At 38.0% G+C, this 26,842-nt stretch overlaps 1 protein-coding gene across 1 annotated transcript in view; it reads right to left on the bottom strand.

Moving 5' to 3' along the window:
- Positions 1-222: 222 nt before the first annotated feature.
- Positions 223-26,842, bottom strand: part of kcnh5a (potassium voltage-gated channel, subfamily H (eag-related), member 5a) — a 171,130-nt gene continuing 144,510 nt past the window's right edge. The window contains exon 12 of the mRNA XM_007256657.3: positions 223-5,694. Coding sequence (XP_007256719.3) covers positions 4,462-5,694 — 1,233 coding nt within the window. The 3' untranslated portion in view covers positions 223-4,461. The remainder of the gene's footprint in view (positions 5,695-26,842) is intronic.

Genomic DNA, 26,842 nt, shown 5'->3' with positions numbered 1-26,842 from the left:
CAGTAAAAATGCAGTAAAAAATAGATAATGTATAACTGTAAATTTAAACATGCTTATAATAGAAACCAAGCTTATACAGTATGTTTATATTATACAGTATGTTAAATATGTTTAGAGCTGAAGATTTCTCTTTGTCCTAACATGAAATTTAATTGCTTAATTTTATGTCTGTGGTAATTGATCATATGTTACAAGTTTGGCAGATTTAAGAGATTTAAGTTGAAAAACACTAAGCTATATATAATGTCTTCTAGAATTTGGGTATCTTGGCATACTGCAATGATTTAAATAGTAAACATCTTTCAATGTAAGAGTGTTAGATACTGTACGTCGTTCCATCTTAAAAATGAAAACTTTACAACAGATGGCAACACATAGTAAACTTTTACGTTTAATTAAATAAAAGTTATAAATTGTAAATAAATATTAAAGTACTTGTTTTTTTCCACTAAATATTAAATATGAAGGACAAAAAACAAAGAAACAAACAAAGAAAAATCTTTTTGGATCAACCATTTCCCTTTTCCATGTACCATATATTTTGGACTATAAGGCGCACTTAAAATTAAAATTTTCCAAAAATCGTTTTGTATGAATACCACACATATTAAGGAGCAGTAAAGTCACTCCACTGAAGTACAGCATTATAAGGGTGAGTTTTCAGTGAAGAAGAAAACAAAGAAACAAAAATCTTTTTGGTTTGTTTTTGCACAATATTTCTAAATAAACTGCACTATTGTAATAGTTAAATGAATTAAAGCATTGCTGCCACATTTTTACCAACTGCTTCTTCTGGTACAGCATCACTTACAGCAGTTTGCAGTCTTCCAGGCACTGGGAAATCCTCCATATATCTGGACCAGGCCCCTGAGCATCTTGCATGTGTGCGTGTGCATGAAAGTCACAGCGAAACGCTGCTTTGGTAGGCAAACATCATTCTCATTAGCATCAAGTTTTGTACAGGTCAAAAATGCAGCATGCAGTCAAATGCCTGGAGCCTCCCTGGGCCATAACAGCTTTGTGATGATCGGCTCCAATGTGCATCAGGGAAACGGAGGCATTCTCCAATGAATCCCCACCGGTAAAGTGGTGACGGCTGGCAGGGTGAGACCCTAGCTGGCTTTCACAAACTCTACTCCCTCTCTGGAACACTGAGGTCCTAGCAGTGAATCAATTCCACTGGCTTATGTAGATGAACATCTTTCTGCGACAATATTGGGGCGTTTAGCATCTGTTATCTCCATGTGCACGGAGTCGTAATTAATACACATGTCTCCGCTCCTCCCTCTGCTGGATTCTGTAGAGGGAACAACAGACTCAAAGAGAATCCACAGGGGGAAAAAAGATCAAATAGAACGCATTGATGCTAATTTAGCATTTTTTTTGTATCTAAAGGCAGAAGTCCACACTCGGGGCCATTACTCTTTGTAGATTATTAATCAGTAACGCAGAGTGCCCTGGGAGTTTAATATGTTTAGGTAATAAGGAACATGTCCAGCAAAGGAAATTTATTCACACACACACACACGCATATATAGCAATTGTAAGAACACACTGTTGAAGTCTAAACTGAACCATGGAGGAGGATGATGCACAGAGAGCAGAACCTTGATAAATGATGCTAGTGAGACTAGTAAGTACAACAAGCCAGTTATCTGAGTTTAATCAAAGTTTCACATTGATTAAATGTTTAAATACTTATTTACGTATGCAATTTGAAGACTAGCAGCACTAGCTTGCAGCTTCAACTGTAAAATTATTGCTTAGTGATTATTATTATTAAGGCCAGACAAATTTGCTCACTCCACTCATTTAACCAGTTCCTTTGTTGACAGAAAAAAAGAAGAAAAAAATGGATACACTAAAATTAGTAAAAAAAAAATAAAATAAAATAATTATAATGCAAGATTCAGTATTCATGATTCAAAAACTTTCGCTCCACTATGCTGATGTATGACATTTGCAATGTCAGCAACTGCAACAACCTACAATTAAAGTATTAAATAAAAAGTATTTTTTATTAGTATTATTTAAACACTCAGCAAGCACTTTATTTGGAACACTATTCTGGAACCACTCTGGGTTGAACCTCTCTCACTTTAATGCTGGGAATGTCCTGTTCGTTTTACCACGTTATATTGGTGTTTAATTGTGATGTGACTTGGAAGACCACTGATGAAGACTGATCTCATCAATTATCATGTTTAATATGTTCAACCTGTAACCTGGTTTATTATCATGCTGGATGTAGCCATTAGAAGATGGGTAATGTGCGACCATGAAGGGATGCACATGGTCAGCAAAAATACCCAAATAATCTGTGCCATCTGATACAATCTGTGGTGTTGATACAATTCTACACATCATTACACCACCTGCATTACCCCCAGGACTGTTGATAAAAGGTCACATTCTGGCCTGAGCAGAAATCAGATTTATCAATGTCTGCCGTTTTTTATTTTTAGGGTTAAGCTGTCTATTTTGATGATCTATGCTGACTGCAGCCTCAGCTTTCTGTTGTTAAAGTGGTTTTCTGCTGTTGTAGCTCACCCACCTTTGGGTTTGCAATGCTTAGAGGTTATCTAAGGTTAAGCGCTTTTCCGTCTTTCAGTCTTAAGAACTGCTGCTAAATTGGATGTTCTTTCTTTATTTGGGCTTATTTGAATTCTAAGAGGCTAATTCTAATTCTAGAGACGGTTGTGTCTAAAACAAAACCCAGGAGATCAACAGTTCTAGAAATTCTCAAACCAGCCTCTCTGGCACCAACACATATGCAATACTGATGATTGATGGCATCTTTGGCCCTTATATGTGTGATCTTATGCACTACACTGCTACCACATGATTGGCTAATTAAATAATTCAATTAATGAATAGGTGTTCACATGTTCCAAAATAAAGTGTAAAGAGTGTATATGCATTTCTATGTATTTAATAAAGTGCAACTTTTGTTCCTTTGGAGGGCAATTTAGGTTATGTAGGAGATAACTGAGTTCAAATGATGCCCTGTAAGACTCACAAATCTTACTTTCCTTGTGAATTATGAAGTGGTACTGTTTGTTGTTTTCCAAGGCCTTTGGGTAAGCACCATGTAAACTGGATACTGTTCAACACCTCGGCTGCTGTTTGTTTTTAAGGACACTGAGAGCAAGAATATGTTGTGCACAGAAAGGGCATGGGAGGTTGAGCTTTATATATTATTAAAATAAATCATTTTAAACATACTCTGGTACTCATTTAAACATACTCTGGTAATCAGAGTATGTTTAAATGATAATGCTTTATCTTTTTTTTTTATCTTATCTTAAAGTAATCTTGATCTTAAAGTAAAATATTTCAGTTTGTAATTTAGCTTCACCAAATACAAATATGGAGTTTTCCTCTAATTATGTGCAAAATCAGGGTAATTAACTGTAAAAAACCTGGATGAAGCTGTTTAAAATGTTAAAATCTGTATCTATTGGTCGGTCCTATGTATAGTGAACACTCCTAAGTTGATTGATATCATGCGTAACGAAATACTCTCCATGCTTGTTCTAAGATTGATGTGGCTATGTTCATGCTTCTACGACTGCCGTGGACATTTTTCCCCAAAATGCAGCCAGTGCTACAAGTTGGATGCATGTTGCAGGTTGAGTTCATTTGTATAAGTGATATGAGGTAAATGAATGCTTTCTAACCCTATCATGCCAGTCTGCATTCAACCCCATCCAGCATGCACTCATATCATACTAAAGCGTTTTACCCAGCCGCCCCACAGTCGGCAGCGTCCTCCTCGTCAAATCGGTAATGGTAAATCGACCGTGACAATATTGCTTCTTTGGGGAAAAAGAACATTGAGGAAAATCAAAGGGTTGAAGCTACATTTTATCTCATTCCTCAAACCTATTAGAGGAGAAGCAAAGGAATCTCTTCGAAATCTCCAACTCTAGTCTGCATGCTGTGATTTGAAAGGCGTTGAAAAGATTTAAATACTAAAGAGACGTCAGGATATGTGTCGGAAAAAAAGAAAGGGTGTAAAGAGACTAAAAGCAGCCTCAGCTAAAGTCAGCCTGCAGAAGTGCTTTGTTCAAGCAGCATCATCAAGGTACCAAACCAAGCCTTTCTTTACAGCTACAGAGCTCCTGTGTGCAGGGGCACAGTGCATCTGCTCTTAAAGATAAATGCCCTGAAATATCAGTCAGTCAAGAGATAGTCCAGCGCCTAGGGGCAAATATAAAAAAAATCAAGTCTCTGTAAATCGTTTTGCATGCAGTCGACTGCATAATTATACAAGCAACCACTATTCTTAGAGTAGACTTCATCGGCAGGCCAGATTCCAGCTGGACATGCATCTATTTACAATACAAACTGTTCTTTCCTCCTTCAACAGTTTCCTCATCTGTTGCCAAGTGAGGAAAGGAGACCTGTAATAAATAAACCCGCCAACTTATATCCCATAAATAAACATTCTCTCTCGATTCAAAAGGGTCCCTCGTCTCTTTTTTCCGCTTCTGGGGTGACAGGCCTCGAGACGGTGAAGATGTCCTGGCATTTGAGTTTGGTTTTGGGGGTTGAAGTCTGTGGAGGTGGGCTCTGTCTGCTCTTCTCAGAGAGCAATCTCAAGATCTCACCCACCTGGGCCTCCAGCACAGACAGACGGCCGCTCAGCGTCTGGATGTCCCCCTTCAGCTCCATCTTAGCCTCCTGCAAGCTGTTCTGTAGGAGAGCTGGCTCCGGACCAGGCTGGATTGGAAGAACTTGTGGAGGCAGGACCCCAGCTCCAGGACTGGGCTGCTCGAATGGACTTCGCTCGAATGGGCTTCGCTCGAACGGGCTCCGCTCCATCGGACTACGTTCCATTGGGCTGCGAGAGTCCCCGGCCCTGTCGATGCGCAAGTCACTTTTGGTGATACCACTGTCACAAGAATCAGTCTTGTGTAGTGCACTTTTTTCATCTTCACCACCTTCGTTGCCACTTCCATTGCCGTTGTCATTGCCACCGTTGTCCGATCCTCCTGCACCCCTGGGAACTCCCCCCTCGGCCTCCTGGTTCTTGCCGTCCTCTGAGAGCAGCTCCACGGACTGGGAAACATCTCCCCACTCCTCGTCTCTCTGCTGCCGGACCGGATCAGGCGGAGGAGCGAGGGAAGTTCCAGTCCCCGGGTTCCTGAGACGCATCCAGCCCCGCCCACCGCCCCCTGCCCTGGGGCGAACTGGACTGGTGACTTTTAGGCAGTTCTGTCCCCCTACGCCCAGGCTGGGCTTCAGTTCCAAGGCCTCGTGGCCATCGCCTCGGCCAGAGTCCTCTCTCTGAATGTAAGCCAGAGAGCTCTGCACAGGGGTTATCTGTGAGACAGTCACAACACTGGGGCCACCGTTCCCTCCAATACTGCCTGAAACAGGGGCCCCGTTTTGCATAGGGGGTCCGTGCTGATGTTGGAGTGTGTGGTGCACCTGGTACTGGGGCTGATGATGATGAAGGTGATGGTGCTGCTGGTGAGATAGGGGTTGGAGCTGGTGCTCCACCTGGAACTGGTTCCGCTCAAAGTCTGACTGCAACGAACCCTGTGTCCTCATCTCCTTCTGCTGCTTGAACTTCTGGAAGAGCTTGCGAACCGGATGGTCCACAGGAATGGAGAGCGTCACCTCGTTCTTCTGATGCCTCCTTTCCTCCTCCTCCTTCTTCACGTCAGCAATTTTGCGAAAGATGATCTGTAAAAAAAAAAAGGGAACTGTTTAAAAAAGTGAGAATTGTAATAGTTTGTTTGAATACATATGTTTATGTTCATATACAGCTCTGGAAAAAATGAAGAGGCCACTTCAGTTTCTGAATTTCAGTTTCACTTCAGTTTCTCTGATTTTGCTATTTATAGAAATATGTTTGAGTAAAATGAACTTTGTTTTTTATTCTATAAACTACAGACAACATTTCTGCCAAATTTCAAATAAAAATATTGTCATTTAGAGCATTTATTTGCAGAAAATGAGAAATGGCTAAAATAACAAAAAGATGCAGAGCTTTCAGACCTTAAATAATAAGTTCACATTCATAAGGTTTTAAGAGTTCAGAAATCAATATTTGGTGAAATAACCCTGGTTTTAATGACAGTTTTCGTGCATCTAGGCATTTTCTCCTCCACCAGTCTTACACACTGCTTTTGGATAACTTTATTCCACTCCTGGTGCAAAAACTCAAGCAGTTCAGCTTGGTTTGATGGCTTGTGATCATCCATCTTCCTCTTGATTATATTCCAGAGGTTTTCAATTTGGTAAAATCTCATACTCATATGAAACTCATAATTTCTTTTATTTTTTTTTCAATTAATTAAACCGATATGCTCCATACAAAAGGATAATTGTGTGTACTTAGCAAAACATCTAATTAATGAAAATAATGATAAGGTTAAATAATCCACTGACCAAGTAAAAGCGAATGAAAATGAAAAAAACCCATTAAAGGCTACAAAAGATGAAGGGAAAATATTTGTAATGAAGACCAGCCTTACTCTGTCATCAACGCTAGATCTTTTCTTCCACTTGTGACCTTCTTAGCAGGAGTGTGAGTGCACAGGTGCCTAATTAAGCCTTGCCGTAGTTAAATATGACACATATTGCGCCATTAAGGCTCATAAGAGATTGGAGGGCACAGCTGATTGGAGCAGGTTCATTCTGGATCATCCTCGGTAATGCTCAGACTCTCATCATGAAAAGAACATTGAAGCTTCACGCTGTAGCCTGCTATAGCGACTGTGTTCAAATTCAAACAACAACCCATTTATTGATCCATTGATGTACACAGGAAACACTCGGGTGATTTTCATGAGAACCTATCTGTTACGCTGATATTTCTCAGTCTCTGGAAAGCCTCCCTTAAGTCATGCAGCTATTGCCTCCGCTGTTAAAGATTTATTGTTTATGTGCGCGCTTAGGCGGAGTGCTGGGGTCAAGTGGCACTTTAGAAGACTGAAGGAAGCTGCCTTGAGATCAGACAGGGTTTCAGAGGGGGGCTAAGTATTGAGCTGCAGCAAACAGGCCTGGACTTCTGCCAAATGGAAATGCGGTTTGCGCTCGCAAAAACCACAACAGGCAGGCCTGTCAAACTTTTAAGTGCTTAAACTGCCGATAGCTAACGAGCAACACACTCTCCTTCAGTAAATAAGCCGCCTCCGGGCATTAGACTCTCCGAGGTCAGAGGAAGAGTAGCAGCCTCCGGCAAGTCCAGAATAACCCTCTGACCCAGACCACCACCCTCTCCTCCCTCACCTCACCTCCCTCCAGCTGCGGCTAAGCTCACCACCCCAGCTTTGATTGCATACGTTGTTAATTAGACAGCCCTAATTAGCCGCCCAGGCCTCACGGGAAGCCCTGGGGAGGACGGCGTGGCCCAGACTGACACACTATACAAGACACCGGCCGTGCAGCTTATTACTTTTAACAAGGTTTCCTATCTTACTCTTTAAGGATCATCCTCAGTTTGGTTGCGTTGGGTTGTTGCTTTTTGCTTTTACTTCCCTTCTCCTTCTTCTGTGTTGAAATGTTGGGACAAAAAATCAGCTGAATGGTTCTTTAAAAAGTTATTTTATTTTAATAAATAATTCTGTATTAAGTAGAAATAATTAGGTATGAAATATTATTATAATATATAATATATAATATATTATTTCCCCATTATGAGTTTGACAGTGTTAAATCATCACTTTACTTGTTAAATGAACACTAAGGGCCAGTTTCCTGGATAGGGATTGAGCTTAGTCTATTACTAAACATCATTTTGAATACATATTTTCCACTGAAAAGAAAATATAGTAAACTGGGTTTAGTCCCTAGTGTTAATTTGACACTATTAGTGTTTATTTAACGCTGGCAAATGCATTGTGTATTTTTAACTCTAAAATTTGTAAGACATTGGCATTTTGTATAAGCAATCATTTGATATTTTTCTTTTTCCAAATTGCTGTAAAGTACATACTGAAAATCCTTGGAAACAAACATGGTTTTAACACTTGGTTTTAAACTAAGATTTGGGACAGAGAGAAAAGAGTGTTACTGAGTACTGACATCACAACAAATGTTTAAATGTGTGCTGTAAGACTTTATTCTCAAATATTGCAAAAAATCACAATAACCCCTAACAATGCATGACCATATACCAACCATTCCTCCCTTTTTGGACAAGTTTTTTATTTAATGCACATCCATATTTTAGTTTTTGGTATTCAAAATAACAGTGTACGGTATACAAAAGAACTGTTTTCTTTTTTTTTTCTAAAAGGAAGAAATGGTTGATATATATACATATACAGCTCTGGAGAAAATTAAGAGACCACTTCAGTTTCTGAATCAGTTTCTCTGATTTTGCTAAGTTTATATTCATACAGTTTTATGTGTTTAAAAAACAATATTTGGTGGAAAAACCCTAGTTTTTAATCACAGTTTCCATAAACCTTGGCATGTTCTCCTCCACCTGTCTTACACACTGCTTTTGGATATATTTATGCCACTTCTGATGCAAAAATTCAAGCAGTTCAGTTTGGTTTGATGGCTTGTGATCATCCATCTTCCTCTTGATTATATTCTAGAGGTTTTCAATGTGGTAAAATCAAAGAAACTCGTCATCTTTAAGTGGTCTCTTATTTTTATTATTATTATTTTCAGAGCTGCATTGTTATTCACTAATAGGGCTCAAATGTTGCCAGAGGAATTCCCATTGTTTTAGCTGAAATAAAAAAAACCTGATTATTTGTATTGAATTTTTTTTTTAAAGTTCAGTGTGTTGGAGACAGTGTATGTGACACACTGTGTACTCCACTTGTGTCCACAATAAAACTAGGAAAAATGAGTGAAAGAGGGAAAGATCTCCACCGGCTCTCTCATTTTCTAAAAATCACTATCATGTGCCTCGTGAGATAACATCAGAGCAACTGTGCTGACTTTAAAAACGTCATCTCCTAGGGGCAAGTGGCGGTCTGTGGTGATAAAAATAGAGCCGAGCATGTCATGTGACTCTTCGTTATCCCTGTGCGGTCTTTCTGCACCCTACAGTGCTGCGGTCGCATGTCACTTCCCATCTCCCAGGAGGACTGTAGTAAATAATGAATCCAGCCCCACTCTGCTGCTTCCGATTATTTAAGAACCACTTAGTACGAATTCAGCAAGACACAAGCGACAGAGAGAACAAGACAGAGGGAAGGAGGTTGAGCGTGAGATCAGAAGCAAAGTAGAAAATGATTAAGATGAGGAGAGATATAAAGATGAGGTTCTGGAGAATCCCAACACAACAGAACTACAGAAAGACTCAACAAAGACACTAATTGCTCTTTGAAAATAATGTATTATTTTCTTCTTCCAACAAAAACTGGTGTTGGAAAAGCTTCCAGGCACTTGTTGTTGTGAATAAAAAGGCAAATAATTTAGTAGCTTCTTTTTTCGAGGTAACAAAAATAGCAGTTTTTTTGTTGTTGGTTTAGCCCACATGATGATCTTGCCATTAAGACCAGGCTCAGTTAAGTATTTAACAAGTAAAAAAGTTGGTTCCAATTCCAGACAATCCTACAGTGGTGTAAACAATATTCTACAGGAAAAATAATGTATTACATACAAAGGAGCTGAACAGACAGACCGAACAAACTATCAAGTGTTCTCTCTAAGTCTGATCTAAACAACCTTTTTTAAGTTTAATCTGGTATATATTGCCTGTGTAATCACTACTATTATAAACTAATGCCATCTCTGCTGTTACTTGCACTTGTTAAATTGCACTAATATGCACTAGTCCAGAACACAGGAACTTCTTTCTGTGATTATTTTATTATTCATGCTTCTGAAAGCTCTGACCAATAAGCAGAAAGAATATTCTTAACTGGATTGTTGTGATGCATTTTGGAGTCCTTGGGGTTTTCCTTGTGTGAAAACAAGCCAAACCAATATGGACTGACTGATTGGGACCAGAGCAAACAAACTATGTGCATAAAAACAACATTACTAACATGATAAGATCCTTAAAATCTTTTAACTCCATTTCCAACTGTATGTATATTAGTACTTTCAATGTTAACACATTACTGTATATACACTGTATTTATACACTGTGTATAAGGGGAAGATTTTGGCCATTTTTGCTACTGAAAAAATGCCACTTTCTTGGCCTCCCTCCTCAAATTGATTCTGATCTAAAGAAAACCATAACAAAAAAGCCATTTTTATCATCTCCCATCTTTATTACCGTATTTTTCGGACTATAAGGCGCACTTAAAAACTTTTAATTTTCACAAAAATTGACAGTGCGTCTTATAATACGGTGCGCCTTTTGTATGGATTTTACTCGTCAGGTTGTAAGGAGCAGTAAACACACACTCCGTGCAGCGTTATAGAGAGTTTCAGTGCTATACAGAGTCCAGAGCCGTGCAGCTCCGAGGCTGAGCAGCAATAGCATTAGCTAGATGCTAACCGCTAAGCTAGCTAGCTTATTCACTGAGATCAGTATTATCTAAATTTTACTCGTCAGGTTGTAAGGAGCAGTAAACACACACTCCGTGCAGCGTTATACAGAGTTTCAGTGCTATACAGAGTCCAGAGCCGTGCAGCTCCGAGGCTGGAGCAGCAAATAGCATTAGCTAGCTTATTCACTGTTCAGAGATCAGTATTATCTAAATTTTACCCGTCAGGTGTAAGGAGCAGTAAACACACACTCCGTGCAGAGCAGCAATAGCATTAGCTAGATGCTAACCGCTTAGCTAGCTAGCTTTTTCACTGTTCAGAGATCAGTATTTTCTAAATTTAGCGCTTTTAATACTGCTGGAGCAGTATTATTAGAGTTAGATGCTAATCGCTAAGCGTTCACCGTTCAGAGGTGAGTTATCGGCCTGTAAGTCTGTGCTGCTTTGCCTGGCTAGCATTAGCTAGATGCTAAGCGCTAACTCTCTCAGAGGTGAGTTTTATCAGCCTGTAATCTGCTTGTTTACCGTGTTAAAACAAGCTACGGGGGACGAATCGCTAGCTAATATCTCACTGTCTTACCAGAACACGCAGGATTACTCAGTGTAACGCTGTCGTTTAAGTTTGGGTTAACTTTACTAGTTTAGGTGACTAGCTAGCGTGCTAGCGGATAGCTATGCTAACGCTGGTGCAGCAAGCCTTAGTGGACATCTGGAAATCTAAGCTTACTGTAAATAAACTGAAGCACGTTACTCACCCAAATAAACAGTTTTCAGGAGAGGAATCTGTGTAGATTAATATCCAGCACTCGTTTGACTTTGAAAGAGCTAGATTTATATATACTGAGACGCTCCACCGGCAAGCGACCACCCCCGGTGGGGGAAGGGAAACATGGCGCCACCCCTGTTCACTTTGATATAGGCACCCTTTCTAGTGTCACTTAACGCGCCTTATAATGCGATGCGCCCTATGTATGGAAAAATAGCAGAAAATAGGCGTTCTTTGATAGTGCGTCTTATAATACGGTGCGCCTTATAGTCCGAAAAATACGGTACAAGTTTGGAATTAGGATTCCATTACGGGTCCAGCACAAGTGTAGCCTGCCAAAGCCTATTCATGCAGGATTTATGGGGCCTAATCTTTAACTCTAGAGCACAAATAAAAAGCATCTATTATTCATGCAGACCGATTTAGCAACACAATTCAAACGGGCAGCGTGCATCTGTGCAGATGTCGAAAATCTATTAGCATTTTTACCACTCACTCCATCCTCTCTCCAGCAGGGCAAGCTCTGTTTGAATCAATTACAGCTAAATGCAGAGATGCAGCTACATATCCACGCGTTTGTAAATGATAATGAACGCGTATGAAAGGCAGACTAGAGCTGTTTTTAAATGTTTGAAAGTGCAGCACGGCACTGTGTGTAAGTAATTTTAACATGCTAACATAAAATAAATAATAATGTGCTCTGCTATCATGCTTTATAAGTGATGTAATAAAGCATAATAACAGTCACTGAGCTATACAGTGTGACTGTACCTCACGACTGAATAGCATATCTTTAGCGTACATTACTGCACTATTCCTCCTTACTGATCTTACAGGATTAGGCCAATAACTGCAGAGCCCAGCCTATCTACTCACAAAAAGAAAGAAAGCAATGTGTCAACAGCCTGCCCTGCTCTACTGGAGGAAACTGATTAAATACGACAAACCAGATAATTAAGGATTTGTAATGATCTCTTCGCATCCAGAGAGACTTTGAAACGAGAAGCCTATTTTTCATCTGCTCTCTCAGAAGCTGGCATTATTTTTTCATTTCACCACCAAGAGCTGGTATATCGTTCCTTCAACAAATATGCACTGCATTAAGGGAATAATTGGATAGGCATGCTGCAGGTTTCATTAGCTCATTACTGAGATCGCTGCACAGCAGTAACACTAATGATCTCTTCGCATCCAGAGAGACTTTGAAACGAGAAGCCTATTTTTCATCTGCTCTCTCAGAAGCTGGCATTATTTTTTCATTTCACCACCAAGAGCTGGTATATCGTTCCTTCAACAAATATGCACTGCATTAAGGGAATAATTGGATAGGCATGCTGCAGGTTTCATTAGCTCATTACTGAGATCGCTGCACAGCAGTAACACTGCACATTCCAGTCAGACTGCTCTAAACGCTTTCAAATTATCTGGTGAAAAGCCACTGGAATCGAGTGTAAGGCAAAATTAAAGGTAATTTTAAAGATGCTTCACTAAAAACGTGATGTGGTCTATTGTTATGTGTTTTAAATATAGATATGATTGTTTTAAAAATGATGGGTATCCAAGCTTTATTAAAAATACTTAGAATCATCCGTTCCATACACCATCAGACTGTACACATGATGCTCTTAGTAGACACTAGTTTACTATTTTATTACTACTTGCAAAACTACTTACTCACTATAGCTGTAATGCTCTACTGTGTGCAATATTCAATTCACTATGTGTACCGCGATCTCTTTATCACCATTTGTGCAATATATTTAACGTGCAATATTTCTCACCTTTTCATCTACTATTGATTTGCTTTTTATTCACAGGTTAGTCCTTGTGCAACAAAACTGGTCACAACCTATCATATTCAAATCTCCTCTGTCCTTATCTCAGCTGCACTAGATGTATATATGTTTTAGTATTTGTAATATTTTTTTATATTTTATGTAATCTTTTGTATATTTTGTATATAGATTTATTATTATGTGTTTCAATATTTTCCTGACCTGTTTCTCTGTCCTTCCCTCTGTGCTGCTGCAACAGTGTGATTTCTTCCATTGTGGGATTAATAGAGAAATTATCTTATCTAATATCATTGTCAGCAGACACTTGTTTTTTCTTAGATTTGGAGTGATGTTTAGATTTGACCAATATTTAATATTGGGAACCACTTTAAAATAAGGCTCCCTCATAAAGGCTTTATAAAGGAGTTTATTGGTATCAAGAGTTTATTGATGTTAATAAGGTTGTAAATACTTAATTAACCATTAATAAGAAGTTATAACATATGCATAGAAAAAAAAAAAACAGTGTTCTGCTGTTTGCCAAATAGTGATTCCAAATTCATTTATCCTGTTAAACATCGGCTCTTTGTGGATCCTTATCTTAATTTATTACCTTTAACTACCCAGATTAATAATTCATTCAATAATCATAATGCGATGTATATTAACATAAAAAACAACAAATAACTAAACTAACTAAACTGACTTTCCATGATATTATTTTTATTAGATATAGTAATGCTGATTGATGAAAAAAGTAGGTAACATTTATAAAGGAGGTACCTAATATTGTGCTATTGAAGAGCAAAACATGTATAAAATGTACTTTAGCTTATATGTACAAAGTACAGGCAATGTTTCTGCTTAATTCTAATCAACGTAGCTATAGTGTCATTTTAATATTATCATCATTATCACCAATATAGTTCTTTCCCAAACAGTAACTCCTATGATTGGGCAGTTATTATGATTAATGCTCTTAAAGTGGGGTTATAAAATAAATAAAAAAATGTTGGGAGAAAGAGCATGCCTGAAGCCTCTCCTGACAATCTATCCTATAAATAGAATCTCTACCTTGTACAAGTCACCAGTACAACTGCGGCACAAAATATTGTAAATGTTCTGGTCAGAAGGTACCAATTATGCTTCTGCTAGCAGATGCAAATGTTGAGGAGTTGAAGAGGATGGAGGGCCATTACCAAGAACTGAACTTCCCATCCATTAAGATAGGCCTGTCTTTGTGGCCCTACCACTGTTTCCACATCTACCACTACACACACACTAGTTGTACCAAGTATGACAAAAAATGTACCATGATGTATGTGATATTACAGTATAACATGCAGTTAAAACTTATTAAATCAATCCTTAGGCTTGACATTGACTACCATTTTCCCTTTATAAACAAATCCTTTTTTGATGGGCTATTAGAAAAAAAACTTCTGACTCACTGTTGACCAAATGTGGGTTTTACAGTTAATACGTTTTTTTTGGTGTGTGACCTTTTTTATTCAGACACCTCAATTAAAAAGATCCAGCTGACTGATTCCAGCATCAAGGTGATGCAGCTGCCAGAAAATTTAATCTTGTATTAAACCCACCTGTGCCTGAGAGAAAAGCCCTAAAAGAATCAAGCAAGTCATGCAAACACTACATTTCCAGAAAACACACAGGCAGACAGGTGCTGGTAATGCAACGTGGTCAACCACATAAACAGCCCTGGCCTGCTCCCAGCCCGGAGCTGCAGGGATAATGGCAAAAGCAATCTTCTCAATCAATCAGCTGGAACCACAACTGAGAAATCCTGCAGACTGAGAGACAGGCACTGTACTATTACTCTCAAAAAAAAAACTCAGAGCATTGCGCCATCCGAAACACACAAAACCAACCATGGATCACACAACGTTTGATAAATTTGAAAATAAAGAGCATGTGCACAAACACACACACAGTACAGTGCTGTGAAAAAGTTTGCAATTTGCATTTTTTAAATGATAATGTCATTTATCAATAAAAAAAGTATAAATAAATAAATAAAGTAATAAATAATAAAAAAATAACTTGCATTTAAAAGCATTTGAAAAAGTACACATAAGCTTAAGGTCGCAAACTGATGGGCGGACTTTCTTCTTCAGGATTTGCTTTCTGGTAAAAAAGTGAAAATCATGCTTCCATCAATTACAGCAAATTGTATGGGTACTAAAGCAGCAAAGCAGCCCCAGACCTGGGGTCAGGGTTCTTTTGTAACCTCCTGGATGAGTTGCCCATGTCCTTTTAGAGTAATGTCCATAGGCCATTCACTCCAGTGAAGGTTTATCTGTGTTCCATGTTGTCTCTATAACAACAGCTCTCACTGTGGTCTGCTGGAGTCCCACAGCTTTAGAAATGATTTTGTAAATTCTTCAGATCAGGACATAATGTGTTGCTTGTTGGCAGTAATCAGACCTGGTTGTGGAGAGTGAATTTGAACTTCCAAAAAATGTAGTTAATCACATTTAATTTATGGAGATGGGCAAAAACATTTTTATAGAGGGCATATAAGGGTTTTATAAACTTTTTTTTTTGCTTTTTATTTGTACTTAGGTTATATTTGTCTGATATTAAAGTTTGTTTGATAATATGAGAAATGTTAGTATGATACAAAAGCAAAACAAAAATAAATACTTTTTTACGCCGTTGTAAATGCAGTGGTGGATTCAGGTTGGCAGGTGGCATTGATGGCACTTAATTGTGGTATACCTTTTTTTTTTATTAGAAGGACCAAAGGGCATCCAGAGATTAATAGATGGGCACTAATTAAGACATTTTACCAAATGTTCTTGATCTAGAGGCACGTCATTATAAGTTAGCCAATGGTGCACTTTTCTTGTGTCTTTTCTATGGCACTCTAAAGGCACTTTAGCATCACTTTTTTTTTAACCATTGGGGCACCGGGGAGGGTTAGCCCCCCATTTCTATGTGCATACATGACCAGCAGCAGCCACATAGTTCACTAAATGAAGAAGTAGAGCATATGCACAAAAAAAAAGAAAAACAGGACAATGTAGCTCCTGAGGAGAAAAAGCCAACATGAATGATTCAGTAGAGGTGGAAATGGTGAGCTTTTAAAGAGTGTGTGTGTGTGTGTGTGTGTGTTTTCAGCCCATTCTCCTTCACTTTATTCCTAATGAAGGGGTCAGATTTAACATTTGCCAAGGTCTGTAGTTTCCTGCCTCTAAACGCCCCATTACAGGCTGGATGGCACTTAGGGGCAGACATTAGTTTCCTGTGAGGTGACACTGTTTGCACCATTGTAAAGAGCACACGATGTGCAGTGCACTTCACACATAGCTGCTGTTCTAAAAAAAGACACTCCAGACTGAATCTCCGCATGTATATGTACGAAATGTCAGAAATAGGAAACAATCTTGCAGCAAGAAATCATTTTTCGGTCAGCAGCGCAATTTAAAGATGCAGTCCCACAGAAACAGTGCGCTATTTTTAGTGCAGCGTTTCTTCCTCAGTGCTCCTTCCACTTTCTGTGAACTGTGTTAACCTATTCACCATTGTAGTGGAAACAAACAGCTGGATCGCGATAAATCGTTCATCTTAAGATGATATATAGCACAGCGTCAACAATCAACATCTGAGGCCCCAGTAGTGAACTCATATCTAAGTCTCTTAAGGCATATTTACTATTCTACTATTTTAATTTCATGCATTCAGAGTGAGGAGCATTGTTCAGAGCACAGTCAGTTAAGATCTTATAATGAAAGAGTGAAATGTAGTAGTCTATTATAGGGGTTGCATGGACTAATTAACAAGCCAACTAATCAACCAGGACATCCAGTAGTTGCCAAACGTATCAAATAATGTATAAGTATAAATACTTTGTTATCTTACTTATCATATTTTTTGCACTATAAGGTACACCAGATTATTAGCCCCTGTATGGATTGCTGCCATATTTTCCTTCTAATTCAGCAGGTCTCGCCGCTGGGTGGTGATACCTGTAAAGCTAAGCTAATAAACAAAACTGTAGTCAGTTTTCAAAAAAACTGAAAAAAAAAAATATATATATATTTTTTTTTCAGAGGTGGAAAGTAATGAATTACATTTACTCAAGTTACTGTAATTGAGTAGATTTTATGAGTAATTTGTCATTTTTTGGTTTTTAAAATAGGTAATTTTACTTTTACTCAAGTACATTTTGACACGATTAATCTACTTTGCTACATTGGAAAACTGGTGGTAAGTATTTTTAACATAAACAATCTGCTTGAATGTTTTATAATTTTTATAAAAAATGTTTTACAAGAACATGTAAATAGCAGTTAAAGCATAGCAATGGCAAGTTAAAATATAACAATGACCTGTAAAACTATAAAAATACCGTTTATAGTCACATATATGACCATAACATTTTAACAGTAAAGAATAAAATTGGATCATAGAAACCTTGTTGCCACTTGTTTTTGAAATTTTTCTATGGGGTGGTCTGAACAAATACTGCCTGAAAGGTCCAAATTATTATGTGGAATAATAATTCATTAATATATGATTTGTTGTACTTTTTTACATCAAATAATTAAAAGTAACTATGTAACTTTTACTCAAGTACATTTTTAGATGGGTACTTTTGCTTTTACTTGAGTACAATTTTAGCAAAGTAAAGGTACTTTTACTTAATTACAATTTTTCTGTACTTTTTCCACCTCTGTATATTTTAAGGGCTCCTAGCGCTTAGCAGCCTCAGTGCTGGAGAACTAAACTGAAACTCCTTTATAAAGCTGTATTTCAGCAGAGTGGCTTTACTGCCCCTTTACAACCTGACTGATACAATTCATACATAGCGAATAATTAATGTCCAGATGACCGAAATGGAAGGTGTGAAGGCACTCTAACAGTAGTTGACGGCCCTCAACTTTTTCAAGCTATTCATGAGAAAGAAAGATGCTGTAATCATGTAATGATCTTGTGTCAGCCATCTGGGTACATAATGACAGAGGAAGAGTCCAGCACAATGCCTCTATCTAATTTTATCCTTTTCTCAAAGGTATAAACAGGTATAAACACAGGCTCCTGCCTCTTCTTCAGATTAACAGGGTTGTCTTACACAGAGGAATCCGCCGAGAGAATCAGATGACACATTCATCACTCACGACAAGAGAAAGAAGAAAAGTGACATGCTCAGACAGTGACGGAGTGACGGACAGTAGGGACTGCGACAGCTCCTCTGCCCTGCCTCACCCCAGGGGAGGGAAGAGATTATGAGAAAAGAGGATCTTCACACCATATCCATTTTTCTTCCATCGTCAAACTCATCTTGTGCGTCTGCTCTGCCATATTTTCAGTTTCATCAAACCATTTTCAGTGTTACACTAATCTCCAGTTATTGATGAAACCTGGAAGATTTAATAGTACTCATTTTAGATATATGAAAATGTTTTCTTATAATTTGTCATGACTGGACTTTTGAATCTCCTGAAAACCATGGCTAATAGTATGGCACATATAAACACTGTAGCTTCAATGCTTTATATTATGCAAAACCAAGTTTTAGTTTGTTTTTTTAGAAACAGAATAGAAACGTTCGAGGTGGGATGTAAGCTCTTACATGTGTATATGTGTCAGTAATGTTATGGAAACCAATGCATATAGCTGTAAATATAGACTACAGTGTTAAGAAGTAATGATAAGATTAAGGGTCATTTAATGTAAATGTAAATCATAAAGGTGCCTTAGAATTGAAATATTTGGTAGTTTAGAACATGGAAGTGACAGGACATAAACCCCAAAGACAGTTTTCTACTCCTTAAAAGAAACTTTAGCATCACAACAGATTCAAAACAGTGATTTAACTTCGCAGACCCAAAACGTACATTTAGAAAGCTGAGAATAATACAAATACAGTGGTGTGAAAAAGTGTTTGCCCCCTTCATGATTTCTTATTTTTGGCATGTTTGCCACTCTTTATGTTTTAGATCACCAAACACATTTAAATATTAGTTGAAGTCAACACAAGTAAACACAAAATGCAGTTGTTAAATAAAGGATTTTTTAAGGGAGAAAAAAATCTAAACCTACACGGCTCCGTGTTTTCGCCCTCCCAGTTACTTAACTGTGGTTTATCACCCCTGAATTCAATTTCTCTAGACACACCCATACCTGATTACTGCCACACTTGTTCTCAATGAAGAAATCACTTAAATAGGACCTGCCTGACAAAGCGAAGTAGACCAAAATATCCAAGAAATTCAGGAAAACAAATGAGAAATAAATGAATCTGTCAGTCTAGAAAATTTCTAATCACCATGAATTCTTCTGTCTAAAAAAATCCTGAAGGAGAATGTCCGGCTATCTGTGACCTCAAGCTAAAACGAACTTGGGTTCTGCAGCAGGACAATGATCCAAAACACACCAGCAAGTCCTGGTTTAAATGACTGAAGAAAAACAAAATGAAGACTTTGGAGTAGTCAAAGTCCTGACCTGAATCCTACTGAGATGATGTGGCGTTATTTGAAGGTCTGAAATATTTAAGAGTGAAAAACATGCAAAAAAAAAAAATAAATAAATAAATCATGAACACTTTTTCACACCACTGTATATGTCCAAAAGATAATTCTAACAGACTAAGAATAGCAGCACACAGAAAAGACCAGACCAGAGAAAAAATTGCTGTATGCCATAAAGAGAGTGCAGGCTGTACATTCTTCTATTTACAAAATAAATGTAGAAAATTTCTTAATTGCTTAACAAAGAACTTAATCAAGCAAGAAAAGCAGATAATGTAATTTATTTTTATCATAATTCATCATAAAAGTAAAATGTTTTATTCTGAGGCAATATATACAGGCAGTATATAGCAAATCGATATATAAGCTGTAAAACTGCATCTGTGCATTTTTGCAATGCCTAGATTTTTAAACATTTAAACATAAAAAAAACTCCTTAAAATACTGTCCACATGCATTCTACTGTACCTATAAAGGCATGGTAAGAAAAAAACAGATCTTCAACAGATTAATTCTTAGGGAAAAGGCATGGCTGTAAATGGTCATATAAAAAAGAATTATGGACAAGCCAGTATCAAACATAGACATCAAGAAACATAAAAAACGAAGTAAAATGTAGTCGGCCTATTACTGCATTGGCAGATGGCTTCAGAATCTGCCTCGGTCCATTTAATTAAATGCCATTTGTTCTATAAAGCCCAACTCCTCAAAAGTTTTCTAAGCTCTGCCATTTTCTGAAGCAGTTAACATTTCTTTGTAATTAAGGGAAATTCAGCACACCTGAAGTGGCTCCTATGTTCTAGCTCACAGAGCTGAAACGGCAGGATGACACAAAGCCACACTGAGGTGAAGAAAAACGAAAGCACAGTGACTCACTCCATGCAGAGCGTTCTAGGAAACTTCCATCAAATTAAATTTCTCTGGGATTATTAAACTTTATAAGAAAACTTTATTCAAGAGAAGCCCATGCCTTGACTGTATTACGCACTTCATAATAAAGGTGCTAAAATTTTTACTTTTTTTAGAACACCTTTCTGGGGAATTGAGACAACTTGTCTAAACATGGACACAAGAAATTATTATAATGCCCCTGATATACGGTGGTGTAAAAAAGTATTTTCCCTCCTTACAGATTTTTTGTTATTTGTCTTTTTTCATACTTACATTCTTTAGATTACCAAACAAACTTTAAAGGATCAATATGTAACTTATTTTCTGTAGTAAATGATGAAATGATCAGGATGTATCATCAGATATTAAGGAAACATGTTGAGTAAAAGCTCTGGCAGCTCTTGTCATTTTAAGTGTTCACTCTGTCCCAGGTATTTTGTCAGTTTTGTCCTCTGACTCCACCTGCTGCTTGTTCCCTAACACTTACCCCACCCTTGAGGTTTCCAGTACCTACACTTTAGCTAGCGATCAGTGGTACAGTAAAGGAGCTAGCTAGCAGAACTGGTTCAATTAAACCTCAGCTGCTACACAGCTTAAAAAGCCTCAGCATGTCTCAAAAAGCTCAGTGACCAAAAAAGAATTATAACAAGAGTAAATATTGGCAGTGAGTTAAAAGTTGGAGCACAAAAAGGCTACAAGACCCACCCAGAGCTGCTATTTTTCTCCTGAACAGGTAAGCTAACTGGCTATCTAATTTAGTCAGGTACTCTATTACAACCACTAGATGAGCTTACTAGGGACTGGTGTTTAAATTAATTTAAAAAATGTAATGTTCACATTCATATCAGTGGTCTGAGTGCAGCTGGGATAACAGAGCAGAGGGTACCTGAGAGAGAAAGATAGCTTAGCTAGGTTAGCGCATAGCTGTCTCTCAGGCGGCACAGAGCCCGGTGTAACATGTGTGGCACTATAAAATAGTTAAGTGTGTGAAAAAAGTGGCCCCACATTTTATTTTTATGTATTAGGTCACTCTCATATGTCTACTGTTTTTTTTATTATTTAACAGAGTGATATAAGATTCACCAGTAGAGGGCGCACAGTGACAGGAACCAGGGTCTAATACTCTAACCAACAGAGGAAGTCAGTGTTGCCAACTTAGCGACTTTGTCACTATATTTAGCGAGTTTTCAGACCCTCTGGCGACTTTTTTTGGTAAAAAAAAAAAAATGACTAGCAACAAATATATTGATTTTTGTGGTGTTATTGGAGACTTTTGGCGACTATGAGATGAACACATCAGTTCTTCAGTTACTGTCCTCAGCAAGCAGCAGGTGCTGCTGTGAGTCCCGCCCACAACACTCACAGTGTAGTCTCCCACACAGTCAGAGCACACACACGCAGCTCCACTAAAATAATGTAAATCAACTGCGCATGCTCAAAGACTGACCCCACCCCGTATTTACAGAGCAGGATGTAAATATAACTGTGTCTTTAATGTGACAAGAAAATAAATCACTTAATTTAACTGACACAGTCTCAGTCAGTCATTCACCAAGTAGCCTGTCACTCACTTCTTCCACAGTGTCTACCTCAATATACTCATCATTGAACAATAACAGGTTTGAAAATAAAAAGGAAAACTTAAGAAAACTTTAAATAAAATTTAAATAAAATAAAACAAAAAAAAACGAAGAATAACGAAGAATACACTTATAATAACATTTAACAACACAGCAAAAAACGTATTCATGTAATTTATGTAAAAACGTTATTTTGGGAAGTGAAGTTCCTATTTAAAAATCAACAGAAGTGGTTCATGTGTTCAATTTCTAATTTCTAACATATTTTAGGGTGTTTTTTACTCACTTTTTTCTCTCCCAAAAAGTTAATCCTTTACAGCTTCATAAACATGTATTATGCAAATTAAGCAATGACATCATTTAGCTACTTCTAGCGACTTTTATGACAGCCAATAGCTGATTTCCTTACTGAGGAGTTGGCAACACTAGAGGAAGTTAGTCAGTACCTGGTGGAGCAGTTAGCAGACAACACATAAAGTATTTGATTTTATGATGTTCATTTTTTAAGAGTTAATTGTATTTGTTGTTGGAAGCAAAAGAAAACAGTAACACATAGTGTTAATTTTAGTAATTTTTTTCTGAATAAAAGAATGGTAAAATAGAATTTAGTTCAATTTAATTCAATAATCAAAGTCCTGTTTGTAGAACTTTTATATATTATCTGCATGAAAGAGTAATAATATTATTAGTTTCCCATCTCTTCAGTCTGAATGATTCTTTAAAGGAAGGGACCAGCCAGAATGTAATCCATCGAAGGATCTGGAACGTGGACGACAGAAAAATGGGGGAAGAAAAAAGGCTTAAGATGAAGTGCACTCGCCATCTCCCCTATCAGCACAATCTGAAAGTGTTCGATTAATGAAATTTGGCAGGCATTTATCTTTCCCTCGGCCGTGCCTCGGTCCTCTCTCACCTCCCGCCCACCTCCTCTTGCAGCTGCTTCAGCTGAACCAGGCTTGGTGTGCTGCCAGAGACGAGACCCACACTCCATCCTCACACTGTAGCGTCAGCGGCTCAGCTAGACCACCATTCAGCACCTTCCTGCTGCGCAGTGAGCCAATCATCAGATTAGCGCCCACTGCTAGTGATCACAGAGAGATCTATTATAGTCTCAATCACATTCACACACACATTCTTCCACATTTAGGAGCCTCACTGGAGGGGTCACTCTATGAGTCTAAACTCAGCTGCATTCAGAGACCACCGCAGTGCCTTTAGAGGAAATGACGCCATTTAAATATCATATATTAGAGTGCGCTGGATGGAGATCAATGACTTGCTTGGACTTTGGTGTGAGTAAACAGTCCAGTCTCTACCAAGAGGACTGTGAAGCATATTCTGATCAGAAATCTGAAACAGTGTTTCTGGAAAAGACAGGAAATGTAGGAATTGTAGGAACAAGTCTACCTGAACACGAGGCTGGAGGCAATTTAACATTTAAATTTAGTTTAAAAATGTAAAAGGTATAAGTAACAAACAAACAATCATGGCACTTTTAATATTAAGTCACAGCATAACCAGCAGATGCTAAGAAGTCACATAGGTCAATTAAGGTTACGCTAAGAGACAATACATTTGGTTATTCATTTGTTTTCTAACACATTCAGAAACTTCCCATCTTCCCAAATCATGAAGCCCTATTTTAGCAATCTCTAAATGAGACATAAACTGTTCAGCTTCATTTAGGGCGTCAATGCGTCTTTGCTATTGTAACGATACTGTGCAAGTGAGTCAAAAGACACAGAAGACTCTTTTATTTCTGAAACAAAAAGGGAAACTAAATGGAAGAGAAAATGATAAATCTGAATACCCCAGCAAGCAATGGGTAGGCGGGCCTAACTTTGAAAGCCATTTTATTAAATTTATGAAATAAAAAGGGTGCGACCTCTGACTCACCCTATAGATCCCAATGGTCCCAACAGGTAGGAGAAGCCTTTAGAAAGTCAACCCTCACTGCAGCACTCCTTCACTCTGGGCTTTAACCAAGAAGTTTATTCTTGGTTTCATCAGACCAGAGAATGCTGCGCTTCAGGTGTTTTTTTCCCAAAACTCAGGCAGACTTTTACTGACGAAAGACTTCTGTCTAGCCACTGTACCATAAAGCACTGACTGACGGAGTGCTGCGGTGATGTGCTACAAAACTACCACATGAAATACATAGACAGAAAAGCCTAATCCCATTTCTCTTTTGTACCCCTACCCCTTGTTTTTGAGTGTAACTCTTACTCTTAGAACAGAGTTAAAAATTTAAAGGCTAAATCCCCCCTTTAAGAATTAGTACAACCCTTCAAGCACTTGATACAGATACAGATATACCTATAGCGGTGGAGCGCTAAAGTTCAGCAACCTAGCTGCTGAGTAACTAGTTAACTTTAGGGCTTTATCATAAATCTTCCTAAAAAGGGCCAGGTGGTGCAGCAATTAATTATAATCGTCCATTCCTTAATTCCTCTGTGATAGGGAGCTGAAAATAGCTTTTATTAACTTTATTTTCTTTTATTTTTCTGTTCCACCTCACATGCTGCAGCCTTGGCCTTCTGTTTTGCCATTTAAGGTGATACAGGAACGTTAGCTAGCTAGCGTTAGCTACTGAGACCAACTACTAGCGATCTTTATATGCTTGTTATGAATAAAATGGCCATAATACTTTAAAACTACACATTAAACTTAATAGTAATATATCTAGGGGTTATTTTAATATTTAACTAGGAAAATACTCAAATTTGTGGGTTTGTTTGGTTGCTTGTGCCGCCATCTTGCTAATGATACTCATAGCTCTCTGTTTTGAGTGTGCCTCTAAAAAATGTATATTAGAAGGAGGTAGGGCTAAGTATGCAGGTGCACCCATTCCCAAAGTAAACAAGTGATTTATTTAATACAATAAAATGAAATAAGATTAACAAAATATATTTTGCCATTTTCATACTAACAATGTTTATTCCTACATATTAGATTCCTCATGTTCCTAAATAATGACCAATCTGAATCTGATCAATATGTTTACATGCAATTGGGTAATCAAAACAAATTGTATAAAATGGGAAATTTGATAATAATTTAAATTATGTGAATTTTAATGGAAATACACTCTATGATGTGTTAAACAGTTTCCTCCAATCAAATATTCCCACATGCTATTATTTTTAGGCAAAAAAAAAATAAAAAAAACACTTCAGCTGACTCCTCAGGGACCTTTGAAATACGCACATCAAGGGAACAGCATGCAGTACTTCCAGTCACTTAATGGTCATTAAAACATTCAAACCCATTTTTTTAATGGCTGCCACTGAATACACTTTTCAGTAGAAGAACTAATGTGCCTTTTTCACGGGTGTAAAAATGAAAAATCCTTCACGTTTATTTATGCGGCTCCACTGTAACAAGATCATTATAAATTATAAATGAGCTGCCATCAAGAAAATCTTCCAGAGCTCTGGGCATCTCTCTTGTATACCTTCAGCTGACGTGTGAAGAGCAGCTTGTGACGCATTGTCTTCAGTCAGCCAGTGCAGCAGCTGAACGGCTGTATTCCCTCCAGACTGTGACCTTACAGCTTATCCTGCCTGCACTCCTCCACACTGCCCACTTAACCTCAGCTCAGTCAAGGCCAAAGTAAACAGTTTGTCCTGAAAAAAATAGAAAAGCTACAGTAGTTCTATTCCTAGATCAGCAACGAGGAGAGCTTTTCCTACAAAAACACAATTGTGAATGGATGGAAAGATCAGACTGGTTAAGAAAACCAGTAAGAAAACCAAACTACCGTATTTTTCACTATAAGGCATATCATATTATAAGGCCCACTATCAAAAAACATCTTTCTGGTCTATTTTTATACATAAGGGGCACTGGGATATAAGGGACATGTTAAGAGACACTATAAGGAACTTCTATAAGGAATTCAGCAGGTCTCGCTGCTGGGTGGGAGGTAGCTAACAAAGTTAAGTAAAGCTAAGCTAATTAAAGAAAATTGTAATAAAAAAAATTACATTGACATTCTTTTAAAGTCGAACGAGCGCTGGATGTTAATCTACACAGATTTCTCTCCTTAAAACTGTTTATTTAGGTGAGTAAAGTGTTTCTCTTTATTTACAGTAAGCTTAGATTCCCAAATTTCTCCACCACTAGGCTGGAACATAAGCATTATTGGCTAACTGCTTCAGCAGTTCTAGCTGGAGTTAAGGACGATAATGCTTCCCTCTCAATGAGGAAATAGCTAGTGGGTTTAGCTGGTAATGCTAATGCTACTCTTGCAGTGCTAGCTGGGGTTAGCAGCAGGATACAGGCCGATAATACTCACCTCTGAACGGAGAAATAGCGAGGGTGTTTAGCGGCTAATGCTTATACCACTCCAGTCTCTGTGCTGGAGAACTAAACTGAAACTCCTGAATAACACTGCTGGTGGAGTGGCTTTATAGCTCCTTCTAGCCTGACTGGTAGAATTTATACATGAGATTCACCGGATTATAAGGCGAACTGGCGATTTTTGGGAAAATTAAAGGATTTTAAGTGTGCCTTATAGTGAGAAAAATATGGTAAAATAAATAAAATAACAGCAAACAACAGCAAAAACAAAAACATAATCATTCTTTACTGTTTAGGGCTTATTTAGCATTTACTTCTTTACAATTATTTGAAATTAATGTTTTAGCCCACCATTTGAAGCACCCTACTGGCTGTCACACCTGCCACCAAAGTCAATTCTATTCCTCCTGGACTTGTGTCTACCAGCAGTGCTGTTTCAAGGCAACAGGCAAGCAAACCAGTCAATTGCCCAGGACCCCAAGCTGGCCAGGCCCCCCCAGAAAACAACTGGTTATAAACTAATTGTAACAATAAACTGTGTGAAAAGTTGTTTAAATCCTGTTATGATCAATGCAGGAAAGTACAATGACACTGTTATAAGAATTCCCCTCAAAGG

Source organism: Astyanax mexicanus, chromosome 1 (assembly GCF_023375975.1).
Source record: "Astyanax mexicanus isolate ESR-SI-001 chromosome 1, AstMex3_surface, whole genome shotgun sequence".
Classification (NCBI taxonomy): domain Eukaryota; kingdom Metazoa; phylum Chordata; class Actinopteri; order Characiformes; family Acestrorhamphidae; genus Astyanax; species Astyanax mexicanus.
The sequence above is the reverse complement of the archived record's forward strand: the minus strand, read 5'-3'. Positions and strand labels throughout refer to the sequence as shown.